The sequence below is a fragment of the Lolium rigidum genome, chromosome 6 (genome assembly GCF_022539505.1).
Source record: "Lolium rigidum isolate FL_2022 chromosome 6, APGP_CSIRO_Lrig_0.1, whole genome shotgun sequence".
In the NCBI taxonomy this organism is placed as follows: domain Eukaryota; kingdom Viridiplantae; phylum Streptophyta; class Magnoliopsida; order Poales; family Poaceae; genus Lolium; species Lolium rigidum.
The window spans coordinates 361,028,024-361,048,459 of record NC_061513.1 but is presented as its reverse complement, the minus strand read 5'-3'; the positions used below and the strand labels follow the sequence as shown (position 1 = coordinate 361,048,459).

Here is a 20,436-nt window from a genome sequence, read left to right as displayed (position 1 = left end):
TCTTATACCCGGATGACCCTATCATCATTGTTTGAGAAGAACCCTAGCAGAATATCCCAGGCATTCTCCTGGGATATAAACTAATGAGGCAATCATAGAAGTTCTATCCTAGAAAGTAAAATAGAGGTGCTATACATTAATTGATCAAGACAATGCTTGATCATGGAACTGAGAAACCTAATTAATGAGAGATACCTTAGGAAGCCAAACCTTGATCATTATAAATTGAGTGATGATCATAAACCCTAAGAACTTAAGGTAGAGATATTAAGAACAAGTTGATCATTCCTAATCCATGATCATGCTCTTGATGTATGTGAGGATAAGTTAAACCCTACTAGGATAAGTAGATCTCATCCCCACATGAAATTATAGGGGGATCCCTAGTAAGCAACCATATGCTTATATCCCAACCTTTACTTGTGAATCACTTGGTGATCACAAGTAGAATTCTACCACATCTACATTCCACTTGTTTTTCACTTAAGAACCACCAGAAAACATTAAGAGTCAAACTCTATACTCTAAATGGGGAGAAACCATCCATCCATGTGACCAAAGTTAACTATAAAAAAGAACTACAATCAATGTAGTTACTTTAATGATAAATTGAGGATAGTAATATAAGTTAATTAATTGGTAGAATATAAAACCAATTCTCAATATCTTAGTAACTAGAGGAGACCATAAAATGTTAAGTAAGCCAGCACCTTATCATGGTTAGGGGAGATTCAACCCTAGCATGCAATATGGTGTCATTTCATCTCTATAATCTAGTACTATATCTTAAACCTAGTTATGCATCACCATGGTGATCACCATATAAAACCAGGCTATAATTGAGATTCCAAACCATATGCCATTAGGTAAATAACATTAGAACCCTAGTATTGAACATTAATCAGATCTTATGCTTCAATTCTTGAACATAAGAAAAACCTTGTGCTACATTTCATAATTAAAACCATGTGTGTACAAATCCACCAACAATCCTTGTAACCAAGATCAACCATGATTGAAATAATACCTAAATAAATACTTTCAAAGATAATGAAAAGTATTAACCCTAATAAGGGGGTTATAATAGAAACTATAAACCCTAACCCATTGGTACTCACATAAAAACGTGTACAAGTAACAAATTCCTCAAATAGAAACCAAGCACTAATAACAATCTGTGAGATACTTTGAGTTAACAGTATTAACTTTAATCATTCCAAAAGTTTTGATCTATAAGTAAAAGGAAATTTAAATAAGAAAATAAACTCATGTCCATTAGCTATTTTGAGTAATTCTACATGTATTAAATCTAATCAAATATAAAATACTTTCTAAAAATAAGAAAGTGGTGAAATAGTTATTGTATTACATGCTCATTGAAATAACACAATTGAGACACCTGCCAAAAATAACAGAATTCAAATATGAGTTCAATTTGATAAATTACAAAACAGAAAAAGAAAAGGAGGAGAAAAACCTTACCTAGCTTACCTGGCCGTGGCAGCCCACCAACAGCCCACCTCAGCAGCCTCAGCATCAGCCCAGCAGACCAAGCCCACCAGCAGCCTGGCCTAACTCACCCCTTCACGATATTTTCACGCGGGGAGGGGCCATCATCTTCGTCCGTTCTGGCAAGCAGCTCGGTGGCATCTCCTTCGCCATCGGCCGCGCCAAGATACTCGCCGCCGTTCTCTGGCGTCTATAAAGCTCAACGCGCCACCGCCGAATGAAACCTAACCCTAAATTCCCCATTTTCTTCTTCATCTCTGCAAACATCGAAACCCTAACATGCTCGGACTCCGGCCGTCGTCGTCGGTAGAGACCACCCCTGACCCCTCCGTGACCACCATTAGCACCGCCATGGTCGACAAGCTCTCTGTGCAAGCGGAATCGATCCCGGAGGCCCTCAGTCACCGGAGGGAGCTCGTTCCCTTTCGCCGGTCACCGCCAGCAAATCGACGATCGCCGTCGATTACGACCATCCCCGGCCTCGCCACCAAGCCCTACAGCTTCCTGGTGAGCTCCTGCAACTCGCAGTACCCCTAGCCTGCTCAATCATGCTCCGTAGCGCCGCCTCGTCGTCATTCACCGTCCACCGCCGCTCGGACTTGCCGCCGGCAATGCTCCGACGACCATATGATAGCGGCGCCGCCACCTAGATGTTCCCCACGCTCGCGCGAATCAGATGCACCAGCTCGCGCCGTTCCGCGCGCGCCAGAACGTCGAGACCATCATCGACTGGCCGCCGGCCAGAGCTCCAGCGCCACGTCTGGATTTTGACTTGGTCTTCGCTCACGTGGCAGCCAACGTGGCTGTGACCCCACCTGTCAATGACTCGGACTAGATCTAACCCGGGTGTAAATAGCAGTTCCTATTTAATTTCAAATACCAGAAAAAATATTGCAACTTCAAGTAAATTTAGAAAATTCATTACAATTCAGAAAAATACAAATTAGATATCAAAATGTTCCTAAAAAGAAAATCTATCCAATAAAAATATAATATAGAATTTTTATTGTTAATAAAAATTTAATTATTTTAAACTCATTAATTAAGTCATTTCTTTTATACTTGATTGAATTAAAATTCAATAAATAAGGAAAACTTTAAAAATTAAATAGAAACCAGTAAAGAAATAAAGAAAACTTTAAAACTAATTTCTTTATTTATTATTTTGTTAAATCCTTATTAGGGATTTAAACCCTAATTAATAATTACCTTAATTATTAAATTCATTAAAAATAATAAAATGTCAAATCTAATATTATTTTTATTTCAAACTCATTAATAACTTCAACTTGATAATGAAGTTATTAATCCTAGAATTATAGGGTAATTAGGAAACCCTAGTCCCAATTGAAACAAAGTAACAACCTCCTAATTTCATGTGGAACCCTAAAACCCCAATTCAATTAGAAACACTAGCTCTATTAATCCATATGAACCCTAAGTTGTCCTAAACCTAAACCCTAGGGTATACCTTGTGATCATCCTACTTTATTTTGAACCATAAAATTATAATTAGCAATTAAACACTTACCATGTCAACATAAAATATAGGAGCCCTATTATCCATAATTCAGTATTCCATGTATGCACACTTAACTTACCTAGATGATCAAATAGGATCAACCTTAGCTTTATTACCAAGAATATTATCCTTACTCCTCCTGATTTAACATCACACCCTTGTGATGAACCTTAGTAGCAACCATACCAATTATTTACCATTACATACCATACTCCACTAAACTCTACTAGTGTGAGACACTTAGGAACCATCCCATTTAAGAACCAACCATTCTTTAATTAGTGGATCCAATAGCAAAACCTAGTCAACCTCAACTCCAATTGAGTACTTCTTATTACTTAAGAAATATGTTCTTCAAAAGTTATTCTTTTGAAGTAAATAAAGAAGCATCACCAACCCTGCTTATAAGAACCTATAAACCCTAGCTAGCAATCACCAGCAAGAGGAATCAACCTTGATAGAAACCAGGGATAATTAATTGCTTAAGTTGCTCATGCTTAAGTAAAACCAATCAAGCCTAGTTGCTAATGAATCCAACTATGTTGTGATCCATCTTATACTTACCCAGAAACTACCTGGAACCAGAATAAATTATAGCCAACCACAAACCCAATTGTCATACTTGTTCTTTATTAAAGAACATGTTCTTCAAAAGTTATTCTTTTGAAGAATATAACAAGTAATCATTAACCACGCCTTATAGTATTAAAACTGACAACTGCTCTTTACTTACTATACTACTACTAATCTTTGGTGTGTATGACTGTTACTTTACATTATACCACTTGCTTCTGATTCTAAAACAACACAAACCTGAATAAGAACCTTGTTTGTGAATCACTCTAAAAGTGCAACACACCCTGAACTAATCATTACCCCTCACTAATCCTAAATCATCAGGGTTAGGTCACGCTTAGAGCGATTGCATCTCATACTTATGCATTATTGCATCCTTGGCAATCTTTTACACATCGTCCTTACCGGACGATGATGCTATTTCAGAAGTTGGAGTTACTACGTATCGAAGACCTTGTCTGCATAATCTTGCATTCAAGAAAGGCAAGTTCATCGCTTGCTCATGTCATTTGAGTATCTCTATCAAATTACTTGCAAAGTACTATGGTTATCACTATTGCATAAAAACCAAAACCACTACCTTCATAACTATGAATATGACTATGTGGTGGGCAATGGAACCATGGATTGTGTTGATATGGTGGAGGTTCCATTGCAAGGGTTAATATCCATCTAGGATTAAACAACAAATGTCGCCAGTGATTCTTGTGCCGTAATAACCGTGTTAACCATAAGATCCGGAGTGGGACGGAGTAGTCAAAAGTGTTTCCACCTCTCGTTCATCAACGGATGCGCTTAACATAGCAGTTGTGTCTTGCGGAGCAACTTGAGGGTGGGGAGCCCCTTCTAATTCCCCACGGTATAGCTGTTGCTTACCGTAGCGGTTGCTTGCTTGCGGAACAACTTGAGGGTGGGGATCCCCTTCTAATTCCCCACGGTAATGTGGTCTATGATGGGTTGCAGCTACCGGCGAAGGAGTTTGGTTAACGAGTCCCAAACTGTTGTCGTGGTCGGGGTCCACCCCGAAATTACGGGAATAATGGGACCGACGAGGACCCAGGGTCGGGGTATGCAACAAAGGGTGGGTGTTCGAGGTAGCGGAGGAACATGATTGGCTAGACCTTATACCGGGCCTCACACCAAAGGAAGTGTGGACGAGCACGCGGCTCGGTTGGCACCAAGGTTAAGATCTCTTATGGGTAAAGCAACACACCTCTGCAGAGTGTAAAGAACCGTGACCTGTCACTCCTCGTTCCGGGATATGGAACTGCGAACGCTGCCGGAAAGGAGCTCCATGAAGTTCTAGTAAACCGGTGAAGGCTGGCGGACATAGTTCTTCTGAATAAAAGCAACCCTTTGAAGAAATGGTTATGAAAACCTGCATTGGTATTAGACTTTCTGGTCTAATGCCGTAGCTAGTGCATTAAACACCTCTTTCCTATAATGAACTTGTTGAGTACGCTCGTACTCATCCCACTCTTAAATCCCCTGCTTAGATATGAAGACATCGAAGGAGGATCTACGAGTGCAACTCGAAGGCCGAGAAGTCAACAACTACTTCAAGAGACAGGACCCCGTCGGAGGAGTCGAATACCACATCCGGCAAGGAGAAACCTGGATTAGCAATAGAAAGGAACTAGCTTCCTAAACTTAGCTCCTATTTAGCTAGAATCTATTCATAGCCTCTGTAGCTAGTTAAATACTCTACAAGTAGAGTTCGTGTTAGGATTAGACCACGAGTCGTTCTTCTGGAGTTTATTTGCAGTTTTACCTCATTGTAAAGTAGGAGGCTGTGCTGATCTTATGTAACAGAGTCTGTATGTAATTCTATAGACATGCCTTGGACCCGCATATGTTTCTGTTGTACCACTCTGAGCGATATAATACTAGTGGAACGGTGTTTCATTGGTGTTATATCAGACTTGCATACTACACCATGCAGTGGTATGCCGGGTCACCACACTGGTAGTCCTGTGTGGGTGATCATGGGATCTCGCACAGGTCTCCGGCGATGGTGATCTAGTCCGGGGTGTCATGGCGGTCGGTGAAAACTGAGCCTTGACCTTGGTCTTGGCGGATGATGGCGACGTCGGTCGACGTCGTTACCTTGTCGAATGCGTCATCTTTGCCCGTCTTGGCACTACACTCGGCGAGTTGGGGATGCGCGACTACCGGTGAAAACCGTGTTCCGACCTCGGTTGGCGGACGATGGCGACGTGTCACGCCGCTACCTTCTTGAAGGCATCGTCGACGCAGTCTGCGGTTTCTCACTCGTGCTGCTCCGGGGGAAACCCTAGGTCCGGGTCTCCCGGATCGGACGATGGCGGCGCGCCCTGCGTCGTTCTACCGCTTGGGGCGTCGTTTTTGGAGCAACTGCTGGATGTTGGCGGTTTTCGGTGGAGTGGTGTTCATCTACCACTTTGTTGGCGTTGAGTCTCAGTGGCATGGTGCTGCAGGGTATCGACGACAGATGCGGGATGATGTATACGTGCGGGGAGGGTGGAGTCGTGCGGCGTCATGGTGGCATCTACGGCAGGTCTTGCAAGGTTAATGCGATGATCTCTCTTGAAGATGGAGTCGAGGAAGACGGCGGGAACAACTCTTGTGGCGTGTGTGTTGACGTGCGCTGAGAGTCTGCTTGACTGGATGTGTTTCTCACCTGCTATTGGGCGGTTTGGGAAGGCATTTAGTTTTGGATGATGTGAGTTGTTGTATTGTCACCCTCTTCATCCCACTGTAGGTATAGTCCCACTGTAGGTATAGTAAGGTTGCTTCGAGTTTGATCTTTTGTATTGTTTCTTGTAAGGTTCGTGAATAATCTAATAAAAGAGTTTGATCTTTTGTATTGTTTCTTGTAAGGTTCGTGAATAATCTAATAAAAAGCCGTGTGCATCCTTTGGATGCAGAAGCTGGGGCGATATTTCCCCCATTTCGAAAAAAAAAACATAAATAACAACCGGAATCTACAGACTGATTTGTATCCATAGCCAGAATGCCTGAAGAGCTCACTGCCCTTCACGAAACAAAAATGACAAGTATTCTTGTAATATTTGACCTTTCTTCAATTAACAAACTTTACAACTCCCATCTAAAGAACAAAAATGTATTTGTAAAGTAACAAAAGAAAAAACAGAATCCCGTCGCATATTGCAATATACAGTGTCTGACTCTTTAAGGACAAGAACCAAAGAAAAAGAAAAGAAAATTACAAATTATTTAAACTTAAACCAGGCTTCATCTAAATACATAATACAGTACAACACAATATCCCGTCTGTGAACCTTGTGCAGGAATCTTCAATCGTTTGCGGAAGCATTGCCAAGTAAAACCAGCCGTGTGACTTGTACATCTAACTGGTGAGGCCTTGAAGAGATGTACACTGATTCCATGAAGCCTAACAGTTCTGTTCTGCCAAAATCATGAACATGTCATTCCTTTTAGGGTCTACTTCTTCGAGCCACGTGCTGCTGCAAGGTGATCCTGAAGAAGAAAAGAAAACAACCAACTTATTGTTAAAAACAACAACAGCAGATGGAGTGTCAGAACAGCAGCGATAAATCATTTGAAAATTATATGAGTATATTTATCTCAGAAGATAACTGCATAGTATTGTTTCGGTTCTATAAACATGTTATCCACATCTATATCTCCCAATACAAAAACCACAAGTTGATTGGGATACTTCCGATCTAAGCCTCTGATACAAATTCATCATTTTCTATCCAACGGTTGTCAACAGATGTTCTGTACATGTCCATGTCCAAAACTTCGCTTATAGTACTTACTGCACACAGCAACTAATTTCTGTATGAAATGAAACATGACAGACCAGAATGAAAATGCGTACCGAGACAAAGTCAAAAGCTTTAGTTTCTTCTTTCTTGGAATTGCTCATCACAGCCACATGATGTTGAGGTTGATTGCTTGAATTGAAAATATCTGGCATCCCAGCTGCATTTGCACCGTTCATTGAATTGAAAGACAAATGCCCAAGTCCAGCATTGAAATTTCCCATGTTTTGTAGTAACTGCTGCTGCTGAGCAAGAAGAGCTTCCATGGCACCATAATTTAATTGCTGCCCGGGAAATGATTGACCAAACATTTGTGGTGACATGTTGTACTGCACGGGAACCTGCTGATAAAAGGAGCTTTGGCCAAGGATACCATTCAGTGCTGCAGCACTCGCCACATGGCTAGTCTGGCTGTTCATGTCAAAGAACTGTGAACCACTGAGATTACTATGAGTTTCTGCTTTTACTCCAGGCTGAGCTTGGGCAGTGCCATTAAGGTTCAAACCAGCCATCAAATCGTCGACAGTTCCTTTGTCATCAACTCTTTCTTGGAACAACGGCTCAGGGCTGCTGCCGAATATATCTGGCATTGCATTTCCGTCCATCACAGAGTTATCATGCACGAATGCTGAGGATTTTTCCTCTACTGTCATCCCTGAGAATAGGTCATTTGTCTCCTTAATCTCTTCCTCATGGAATGATACATCCGCAAATGGATCACTTCCGTTACCATTGCTAGTGGCACTGATATTGCCAATAGGTTCACCACCAAGCAAATCATCAACTGAAGAAACATGTGTGCTATTCCCCATCATCTGCTCACTGATTTCTTGAGCTGAACTCGGAGTTCCAAGATCATCATGATCCCCCGTATCAATCAAATCGGGCATCTGAACAGTGGGTAGTGAAGTTTTTGATTCTGAAAGATGTTTGTTTCCGGTAGGTTGTTCCCCAACCAGAAGATTTAATACCTGAGAAAAGTGCAATAACTTATTACTTCTTTGACACTGGCTGGTAGAAAAAAGTTTGATCATTAAGTTTAGAGAAGGAAAAAAGTACTACAGATAGTGGTTAACAGAAAACAGAACGTGTGTATTTCACGATACTCTTATATCAATGAAACACAAGTTTTGATTTTAGGAGACTCAGCTTTGCATGTTGACTCACTTTTGAGGCCTTTTCTCTGAGAGAAACTTGAGGCAGTTCACAACATCTGACAACAGAAGCACTGTTCTCACTGAAATATGAAGCAACGATGGAATAAGGATCAGTATCATGTTTCCTTACAACAGCTTCCAGCACACAGATAGCCTTCATGCGAACCTGAGTAGTGACCAAACATATTCAATATTTATGTAAATATAATATACTAGACGGAATCACGGAATGCATCAAACTGTTACGGTCAGTGAAGCTAAAACAATAGTCATATGACCAAACCAATTGAACTAATGACGTGAACAAATACTGCACAAAATATCAAACAAGGTCAACAAACATCAGTAGATATCACTAAACCCTGCCAGAAATAGATCTGTTTTGATTCAACAAAAGTCAGTGCATCTTGGCAAAGAACGCTAAACATAATTAATCCAGAGATTTAAAAGATTGCTGCTAGTTGCTTAGCTGCTAGCCTGCTGGGTAAATATGCTCAAACATATCATGGACTGCAATAGCACAGGTGCTCGTTTGAGGCCCTTGAACTAAGCCTTTTTTCCAAGACATTGTGCACAGTTTATATGCATTTTTAATACAATATATTGTTCAATATGTTATACTCCCTCCGATACATAATAAATGTCGTGGTTTTAGTTCAAACTGAACTACAACCACCAGAATTTGAACTAAAACCACGACACTAATTATGGACCGGAGGGAGTAGTAAGTACAATTGGAAAATTGCATGGTTAAAAGATGCGTGCCTAGGCGTCCGCTTAAGTGCACCTAGGGCACTAGGCGACAGCAAAACGCCTAGCTTTAGTCGTGCTATGCGTGCACTTAAGTGCGCCTAGCTGTGGGCTTAGGCGAGATAGGCGCTATGCAGAGGCAAAAGCAGGAATTACTGCCTAGCGCTTTTCTGAGGCTCGGAAAATTCTAATTACATCTATCTATTTTAAGCACAGTGCTTTTTATATAACAAACCTCCACTGCATACATTTAAACTTCTAAATACCTACGAGATGTACATGATCTAGTGATGGTGATAATGCAAATGTGGCAAGAATGTAATAAGTACACATCGCTGCCAAAAGAAGAAACGAAAATGTTTTCCTATACAAATGATATTCTTGATTTTGCCCTATACACAATTTTCATGCTAGCATAATATCAGATTTGCCTATGTGTAACCTTGAATAAACAAGACCAAATAAAAGGATATGTCCATAAAATATGCACCCGTCACCTGTCACTTGCCAGAGGAGCTAAGAAACATAATTCAGACTATTACATTAGCTATTTTATCCACAATTAGAAATGAGTGTTGAAGTCCGAAAAGGTTAAAATAGACCCAAAAAGGGATTATCCTAAACTCACCTGCCACAGTGGAGAATTGAGTTTGTTCTCAAGGGCACGACTCAAAGCAACTGCATCCAATTTGGAGGCTTCTGTTAGAAATATCTGCAGAGCATCTCGAGTAGGTTGCAACCGAACACCGCTTGCAGTAACTATTGTCTCCAAAAGTCTCTCCTCGCGTGTCTTAACACCTGATTGACTTGAGCCAGTATCACCAGCCGATACTGAACTTGACGGACTTGGACCCCAAGAACCAGAACTCGCATTCTTTGAAGCACCAGATGTGGCACGGCTCTCTCCTTGAATTTCACTTGGATCATACCTACCATATCTATCAGTTTCTGTGGTCAGAGACCTACGAATGGGGCTCTTGTACATACTACCATTCTCATTTGTTATTGAATGTGTGGCTGCAAAGTTGCTCAAACCCTGTTTGATGGACGCACCACCAATGCCCACTACTTCACTTAGTTCACTGAGGAAAGACTTCTTGTCATCCCTTGATGGCTCATAATTAGTATTTCCAAAGCCCTGTATGCGCTTGCCTAGACCTTCCGTCACAACAACAGCTTTAGGGTCCTCGGTGGAGAAAATAGCAGCAATAGCCTCATTCGCAGTTTCTCGGACAGCCTTATTAAGGGCGTCCCCTTTTAAGGGGTCAGGGAGTCCTTTGTAGTGAACAAGCTGACGCATAGCTGCTGAATGCCGTTGCATTTCCCGCTTGAAGTCGGTGCCAGATTTTCCAACCGCATATTTAATCAACCGCAAAGCCTGGAAAGCACGTATGGAGAAAAGAGATTATAAACTACTGAATCAGAAAAACTCGAGACTAGGGCTCCAAAATATTAAACAAACCAATGTACTCCCTCCAGTTCAAATTACTTGACCAAAAATGGATGTATCTAGACATGTTTTAGTGTGCAGATACATCCATTTTTAAGGCAATTATTTTGAACTGAAGGGAGTACTGAAATTTAGACGTGAAGTAGTACAGCTGCCAAATTACAGAGTTACACTGCAAGTGCTTGGCACTTTTTCTGAGAACATACAGCATGCCACTTGTGTCATGACCGAAAGATGACAGGATTACAGAAGACCTAATTCCATATAAGCTAGTGAATCCATTCTAGAGCATTCGGTACAAAGGCTAAGCAAAGCAGTACTGTGTCCTTCAGCAGTATTTGGTTCACCTGGAGAGGAGTTAGCCACAAGTTCAGAATATTTTAGATATCTTGATAAATACTTTTTTCTGTTTATCAATGAGATTGGAGCCAGCGCACTACTCGATGACCAAAAGTTACTATTAAATGCCACTAGCGACCACAGTTCTAGTGTAAACTAGCATAGTCACATCATACTTCACTAAATGACCTAAAATATAAATTCAGTGTTACAGACACCTTCTATTTGATCAATGCAATAATATTTTCTGAAGTCCAGACTATTAATCGCCCCAGGTTAGTCATATAACCCACTGGTGTGTCAAACGTTTAACTTATCACGCACCTAATCAGAAAGTGGTACTCTAATGAAACCCAGTATCTGCAGCAGATATGTGCAAGCGAGTTGGACGGGAGAAACAAACATTCTCGGGTTTTAGGAAGTGGATGGACAGTGATATCCATTACTGGGAGCAACAGTTTTGTATAAGCCCAGTCAAAGATAAACTGCGCAGAAGGTATGTGGTGCGGCAGTCCAATGTGAAATTGAAGGTACTCTACTAGCAAAGTTGGTCACAGCTAGTAGCAAAGAAAATCGGCATTTCCAGCTTCGCCTTCACCTAGGCATCTTTATTCAGCAGCACAATTGGCCAAGATTTCGCTAGGCAGGTTTGAATTTTAGCGGCGGGTGTGTTTGGTTCTTCGCCACAGCTTTAGGTGAGCCACGGACTCTTTAGCCGCCCACCTGCCATGAACTCATCTTCGTCGAGAAGCACCTAAGGATTGTAAGGAATGTAATGCGGATTGCCACCGTGGTGTACGGCAACGTGTGGTAGCCATCTAGACCTACAGTCTGGGATAGTACCTAACCATTATCTGCACACTTGAAATTGCCTGCTTACCTGCAACCCACACCGATAACTGAAAACAACGCCCAACGCTTGGAAGCCCCTGTAACTACTACACCATTCAGATCGGCATGCTCCAGGCATCGGAAATTCATCATCAGGACCACGAAATTAACCAGCGGGAACACTACATCAGTAACCTCTGCGACTACTATACGAACCACGTTTCGTCTGAAAAAAAACCCAGCTGAACCACGAATACTTGTGCGATCACCGTTTCGTTCACCCCCGCCCAACCAACCCTCACCGCCCTGTCAGGTCAACACGATCCCAAATCAACAACAGATAAACGAGGAAGGAGCGGCACCTTCTGCTTGACGAGGGGGCTCTTGTTGTCGAGGCGCTTGAGGACGAAGTCGGCGAGCTCCCTGACGACGCCGGCGTCGGAGGCGCGCAGCAGCTCGCAGATCTCCTCGAGCTTGTAGACGGGGGCGACCTTGTCGTCCTCGGCGGTGACGCCGTCCACCATCCGCGACCGCCAGTAGGACTCCACCGCCCGCCGGCTCTGATCCATGGCGGCCCTCGATCGGAACCCTAAGGGGAGGAGGGGCTACCGCCGCGGCAGCGCGCCACCTGACCACCGGGGAGGTCGAGATCTGGGAGAGGGGGTAGTGGCCCTGGCTGGACCTGGCTTACGATGAGGGGGGTTGAGCGAGCGGCACGTGCGGCCGGAGGCGTGGACGGAAGCTTCGAGTGCGGGTCAGGTCGGGGAAGGGGAGTTTTAAGGCAGGCTTTAACCGTTTTGCTTTCTTCTTCTTTTCTTCTTTTCACGGGAAGAAGAAAGGGCAGCCAAGCGGCAAATGTCAGCAAAAGCTTTTCTATCTCGTGGCTGACGTGCTACGCCACTAGTTCTTGACGATCCATATTCGGAGAGTAGGATACGCTTTACATGTTCCTAGTCTAATTCTAGCATATTCCTACTCGTAAAATCAGTTAAAGAGACGGAAATAACTTCAGAAATAATGTATTTAACGTACGTTTTCTTACGTTGCAAACGCAAAAAAAAAAATGTTTGTTATCAAAGGTCAAAGCATAATTTTCAGATGGCAATATATCTCGCACAAGGCAATGTCAAAATTGACATCATGACTACGAGAGCCAACAACTCTACCAGACCTCGCCGTCGTTGGCTTCATCAGTAATAACTTATCAGGTCTGCAACTAAATCCTCAGGTCGAAAACCATGCCAAGTCAAAAAAAAAATGTACATTATTATGTCTATCTGACTACACGACGGCCTCCAAGACCTCGTCAGACTCTTCAACCACCATCTCGTCCTTGAAGAGGAGCTTCAGGTGCGGCAGAACCTTCGGCAGCACCGGCAGATCGGCGAGGTTTACGCTCATCAGGTCAAACGCGATGCTGGTCTTGTCCATGTCGTCCTCGTCAAAGACTGGGATTTTAGGATATCGCTGGCTGAAGTGGGTCAGGATTATGCGGTACGCTCCGGCCGATGTGCCGACCGCTATGGCCTCCTTGGTTGTGCTGTGGTTCCTCGCGATCGCTTCGTCCTTCATGCTGTCCTCAAACGTGGCCTGAAGCAGCAAGAATCGAGGCAGTTTAGACAGGCAACATCGTCACATAACAACACCTTTTAGCATGCTCAATTTGTTGGGAGATTGCACAGCTAACAGTATTATACAATATCTATCGGCATAGATTAACGCCTTTAGCATGCTCAATATCTGTCGCGTTCTGGAAGGTGAAGCACACCCAATAGTGTGGAACAGAGGCCAAGAGACATGAGAAAATTGGTAATTGTTGTAAGTATGCAATTATCTTTATGCTTACCTCGTGTATCAACACTGTGGCATCTCTGGACGCGTCTACAAGAGCCGGGCAGGGCCGCGTGTCACCTGAATATACAACCTTCCACCCTGGAATCGCCTTTCCAGCACTGCTCACCTTCTCCTTGGCTCTCAAGACAACTCCAAACGCCTGTGGACAGTGTACAACGGGGACACTGTACAGAATCTCCAAACCTGATTCCTGTAGAACCTCTTTCAAATTAGCGAGAGCTGTAGTGTCCCTCGGACTTGCAGGCTTCTTGTTGTAGTTCTCCATTCTGCTTCCAGGAGCAAACATGGTGTTCTCAACTTGACTTGTGGGAGATTCCGTACCATTGTCAGTAAGAAGTTCCTCAACACTAGCCTTCAAGGTCCGTCTGCAGTCTAGGAACTGCATATCAAGATCTTCAAGTGTTGAATATGCATTTAGAAATCTCAGGAGTGGTCCTGGTCCAATCACGAGCAAGGGTTTGTGAGGAACGCCGTTTAGTAATTTTGACCTCAAGGCAAGAACTCTAGCGAGACCGGTGTGGTGATCAGCGTGAATATGGGAAATCCAGATGCACCTTAAATTCTTTACAAGTTCATCAGCACCGCTTACACCAAACCTGTTACACACGGGAAAAAAAAGGTATTATGAATATAACTAGCATGAAGGTTTTTGCAGTATCTTCTAGTTTAGTCTTGTTGGAACAAACCTCCTTTTCAGCTGTCCTAAAGTTCCTTCACCGCAATCAAGAAGCATACCTCCTTGTGCAAACAGGTTAACATATATGGCACTAACATTTCGATACTTTGAAGGCTGGGATGAACCCGTACCCAAAAATGTAATTTCTAGATCTTCTCTTGTTGCATTCTTCACACAGCAGGGGGTCTCTGAATTGCCCTTTGGGCGCTTTCTCCAGCCACTTTCTCTCAAACTACTTTCATCTTGAGACTTGGTTGAATTCCCATGTTCATCTAAAACATCAGGAAGACAGGAGTCTTTATTAATCCATGGCTCTTCAACCATCAGCATATGCTTGCCATCAGGTGGCAGTGCACTTCTTTGGTCTACACTACTTTGCCAAAACTTGCTAATTTGTTCAGGAACTTCTTTAATCTCAGGAATCTCAGAAATAAGCTCATCTACAATGTCTTCATGACTACACAAGCTTGGAATAGAAGCTCTATCCAGCCCCAGTTGAGCATATGGACGCAGACGAAACTGAAAGAGCAAAAAGACAAACATTGATACTCCTATTTTGGACTAAACGGAAATAAGTTGAGCATATGGAGTAGCGCTTGTTTGGAAAGGAAAACTTGTTACTGCAGATTTTGGGTGTAATCAAAATGAATACTGTCGTATCCGATTACATGGTAACTGATTACATGCCTACTAAAACCAAACAGCTGTAACGTTTTTGGATCACAGTGTAATCCGATTACAGGATAAAATCAACAAACCAGATGCCTTCTAACGGATAACCTAATTGTCTAATAAATTTTATTGTCTTCTCTAGAGGATGTAGAGGGTACAGCCTTATCTAGAATTGGAGATGCAATTAGAATACATAAATGCACAAATACCAAGTAACTACGACTAACTAGCACAGTAATATAGTGTAGACTAGACTTGGACGTACCTTCAGCAGATTTTCTGCAGTCACACTTTCACAGGCTTGGGATGAAGTACTCTGCAAGGAGAATTAGATGGTTTATGTTTACAGTCAGCAAGTATTTCAACATTCAACATCTGGTGCTCCAGTGTTTCGTATATCATGGGAGTTTACCTTATTCTTCTCTAATTCGATGCCATTTGAAGGTTCCACAGGCCAAAATCCAGAGGATGGGAAGAGTTGAGGGCATACAAAATTAAGGCGTGAAGATATCCTTGCACTACCTTTTAAGATAGGAATTTCCATGTTTTTACTGCAGGTATCCAAAAGGAGGGAAACCGTCATCACAAAGTATGGCACTAGCACTGATTTATATCTCTAGCTACTAGTTTTAAAATTTAAAAATATATATATTTCAAGATCAAACATATCCGTATAAGAATATTAATCAGGCATTAAGATGCAGTAAATGCTGAGTTAACAGTACTAAAAACAATTTTCAAATAAAATGAAATCAAAAAATAAGTACATAAAGAAATAAGTGGATAGCATGAGGTAAAAATCCTATACGGTCCAAGGAATTTGGTACTAATAAAGGGTCACTGGACAAATAAAAAAATTATAAGAGAATGATATCAAAGAAATAAACAAGAGGGTAGGATGAGTGAATAAACATTCATAAGATGCAGTCATTAACAAGTTTTGCAGACACTGTGACACATCTATACGGGCATGAGCAATGGTGGCATACACAACTAGTTGCTCCATGTAAAAAAGTTGTCAGAAGCAACATGATGAATTTTATCTCTCCAATGGAAGCTACAACTTTAGTTAGAAAAAAGAGAGAAGGAACCCCACAAATATGACACTATGTATCTCTCCCTCTCTCCAAAAAGTATGCTTTTAAGGCTTAAGATCCCACTTCCTGAAGAGGAGGCTACCTCCTCATCCGAACCTACTTTGGACCACCCGAACCTAGCTAAAGGTGTGGGGCAGTAGTAGTACCTCTAGGGCAGTGCATTGGGCATGCCCTACCAACCAAATCCAACATTTCAACCATGCATTGCTTTTATATTTAAGGAGTATAACTAATTTCCGATTGTCTAGTGGCATCAATGAAGTTCAAAGCTAAATAGTGAAAATCCATATTTCAGTATTTAAAATTCATGAAAACAAATTAGACCATTGATTAAAAAGGTAAATGAAACTGAAACTTACTTTTCATGCCCTGCCATGATATGCTGTGTGGTGCCAAAAGATTTCATCCAGTTCTGATATTCAACGGTGTTCGTCACAGAAGATGGACCTAAGTGAATTATGCAATTTACTTTCTTGGCATTCTCCGTTTGGCAGGAAGAATCTTCATAAAATTGGCTAAGCGATTGCAGCAAAAACAGTTCGCACATGTGATATTGTGTAGGGCAATCCACTAGAAGCACGATTGGTCCAGGAATTGACGGGCCAAGAACATCACTTGGATGAACCTATTAATAAAATTCCAACAAAAGGAACTTTAAACAGGAAATACATCTAAAATTATCTACCCAGTGCCAAAGCCAACTTCAAATTCATGGTACAGAATATATGATAAAAAATGAAAAAAAAAATTTATGACCACGGCTAGGAAGTCAGTGGACAGAGAGACTGCTTTAAGTAAAGTATGTGCTAGTGCGAAAAGGCCGTCAGCTTGTGAAAGTTCATGTCGAGAAAAATCAGGTTAACATCTTAGGAATCAGCACTAACCATTGTATCAATTTTATCAGACCGCACAGAGTTCCCAAGTTGAAGTTCACGATACTTTGGTCCAGGCTTAAGACCAAGAGCAGCAGCTTTAGCAGGGTCAAATTTTCCTTTAATTTCTGCCAACTCACATGAGTAGACTATAGCAGTATCACCAGGCTTTGAGTTGATATCTGTCGAACTCTTGGCTTCGTTATTGTACCTCGGTTTGACAAACATTGCTGATATACGAACTACTTCATCATCAATAATAACAGTAGGTTGTGAAGATGCACTGTGATCCACACCAAAGCTGTGCGTGTGAAGCATTGCCCTATTTGGGATAAAAGATTTCATTGCACCCGCCAAAAAATCAAGTTCTGAAGGGCCCCATATGTTCACCTGTATTACAGTTAAAAGGAAAAATATTGTCATCAATATGAACAAATAGATTAACTGTACACACGAGCATTGACCACTAGACGGTAATAAAAAGAATGCAACCAAGAAATTATTTCATCTCACCGACATGCCCTCATCTCCCATCCCAGCCAGGGTTAGCACCAAGCCTACATTAAGGAAAAATGAAAATGACACAAATAACTATGTCAGGGAAATGTAGCATCAGAGCATCGAATAAACTATGGACAAACGCACAGAAGTAATAAATTTTAGTACCTGGAAGGCCCCCTGCAGTTTCTGAGCACACACGAGTGAAAAAGATGTGGTCAATCTGGGAAAGTACAGAATTAATATAGCATGTTACTACTTATATTACCCAAACCAGGACATAGGAAATGAGAGTGAGTGCAGGTGGAGTTGCAAAATCAATATGAGGCATCAGATACCTTTGACAACTTTATCTTGTGTTCAGTGCAGAAACGCTGAAGACCCTGTTAGATTGCAAGAAATCAGTAGAGTAGTTTTAAAACAAGTTAAGTATTGTATTTGCCAAATGATATCATATTAATAAGCTAATCAATGGCAAAATGAAAGCTAAGAAGAATAAACTCAACTTTAGTCACATACATATTCAGTCCTAAGTGGGAAAATCATAGTTCATGTGTTTAAGGATTTAAGCATCCCAATCAACCACTTAGCATGCTAGCCACAAATGATTATACCACTCAGGGAGAATGATGCATCTAACATATTGCGCAGAGCTTATGCATGTAGCAACACTAAAGCTTCAACGTTACCTGTTAGGGATTAAAATTGCATAAATATTCTAAGAGTTTGATGATGCAACATGCCTCCAAAGTTCGACAGATGCAGAGCTTAGTAAACATATACATTTGTTAAAATGCCTCAGAAAAGAGAAAAGAAGCAGAAGTTAATTTCCAGTTTATTTTTTTAGCGGTTTAGCATGTTAAAATAAACACAAGAGTCATCTTGTCCCAGCAGATCATACCTCGCCAGCATTAAACATATATCTTTGTTTGTCAAAGAACAAAAAAACGGAAGGCGCAGTATCCTGAGTGTCCATTCCTGTACCGAGTATCTGCATAGCAAGAATGAACAAAGGTCAGACCAGTACAAAGATAATACGACCATGATGCTGTGTTACAATTCAATCAGAAGTTGTAATGGTTTTTTTTTTACACCTTTACCATAGGGGAATCTCCTACAACTGAAATACTGATATCAACAACACTTTGTTCCTAAATATTACAGAGATAGATCAACTTCTTACAGTTTGATGAGTGATCCAACTAGGGGGTTGCAAAAGGGGGGGAAATGGCATGATATATTGATACATTTCATGCATCAAACATACAAAATGGTTGGTTTACTCCAAAATAGCATCACAATTCTCGGCATTATCACTAGTATCCGCTACAACTAGTTGGGAACAACTGCAAAAGATACATATTACAATCTCCTAACAGCAAATTCTCTGATACTACAGTAGTAATATGAGGACGGTATAAACCCCGCCAAAATTTGTGATCTCACTGGGCACTAAATGCTCCCAGACACTGGCATTATGTTCTCCGGACAGTACCCGGCAGGCAATTGATGTACACAGAGAAGATGTACGAAATGGATTGCACCCTGGTAAAACAATGTCCGCGGGGGCTAAAAATCGAGGCGGAGTAAACCGACATATCTAGTGAATCCGCCGAAGTATGAGGCAATATATAAGTTTGCGGACCTGCACGTAGGAGGTAGTGCTGATGGGGTTGGCCCTGCGGTTCTTGAGCTCCATGCTCCTGTCCTTCCTGCCGTCCTTGCCCTCGGCCCGCGTCTTATTGAACGCCACCGCGGCGTCCTTGCCGCTAGACATCCCCTCGGGCTCCTTCTTGGCCGTGCTGCTCCCGCGGCGGAGGTGGTGGCGGCCGGACTGGCCGCGGTACGCGAGGGGGCGGATGCCGGCGGCGCGGAGGAAGGGGGAGTGGGGAGCGGAGGAGGAGAAGAGGCGGGTGGAGAGGTAGAGGAGCGGGGCCGGGGCTAGGGTTTGGGAGAGGGGGAGGAGGCGGCGGAGAGGGGAGGGCACTTGCGGCGGCATGACCACCGGAAGGGGACTTTGTAGGGCCGGGTTTTTATCCGGGACTCGGGGGTTTTAGAGCGGAGAGGGGCGACCGCCGGAGCCGGGGCTCATCGAACAGGCCGACAGCGATGGATCAGATTTGTTTTCCTGATCCTTTTTCTCAAGGAACCACCAACATTTTCAGAAAAAAGTAAAGAAACTAAATTTTGCGGAGAATTTTTTTTGTTGAGAGTGTGCCAATAATACCAATCACATCTTTATAGAAGGGTAGAAAAAGTTATTACAAGAACCACTGTTCTAAAAATCATCCGAGATGCCGATTTATCGTCCGATTTATCGTGAATCGGGTGGTAACCAATAAGATTTTGGCATATCGGCCAGTTTATCGCTCCACCGATATTTTGACCTATTTTACGTATGAGAGCTGATATTTCGCCGATTTTCACTCTCATGGCCCATATTTCGGCTGATTGTCAGAGAAATTTCAATGACATTTGGTATGGCAGTCGATATTTTCATCCTATGGTTTTGTAGAATTGTGCATTAGCTCAAATTTTCCATTATTATTGATTCAAATGCAAGGAATCAAGGTAATAGTTATGTGCAATGCTTAAATATTATTTTTTGCCTAGCATATTATAGAAAATTTAGTGTCAAAAATTAGTATTTAGAAAAAATAAGTCGATAAATGGTTGACCGATAAAATCAATTAATCGGCCGATAAGCGATTAATCTTCATTTTAAGGCTGATCGATAAGTTAAGATTAACGATTTCTTGAACATTGACAAGAACCGAGAGAACGTTTGCGGACAATTAACTCGGTGAATCCCCCAACTCACCCATAGGCCTACTCTCGCGGC

General features: G+C 42.0%; 1 protein-coding gene across 1 annotated transcript; it reads right to left on the bottom strand.

Moving 5' to 3' along the window:
- Positions 1 to 6,636: 6,636 nt before the first annotated feature.
- LOC124666954 (tRNase Z TRZ3, mitochondrial-like) lies at positions 6,637 to 19,396 on the bottom strand. The gene is made up of 16 exons (XM_047204289.1): positions 19,240 to 19,396; positions 18,496 to 18,585; positions 17,933 to 17,977; positions 17,763 to 17,817; positions 17,610 to 17,653; positions 17,109 to 17,486; positions 16,584 to 16,849; positions 15,540 to 15,678; positions 15,393 to 15,443; positions 14,466 to 14,974; positions 13,772 to 14,375; positions 13,228 to 13,515; positions 9,934 to 10,683; positions 8,566 to 8,721; positions 7,455 to 8,369; positions 6,637 to 7,087 (listed from the first exon to the last, which is right to left on the bottom strand). Exons 1-16 carry the CDS (start codon positions 19,369 to 19,371, stop codon positions 7,052 to 7,054), a joined length of 4,458 nt encoding a protein of 1,485 aa, XP_047060245.1. The 5' UTR covers positions 19,372 to 19,396; the 3' UTR covers positions 6,637 to 7,051.
- Between the last annotated feature and the right edge of the window lie 1,040 nt (positions 19,397 to 20,436).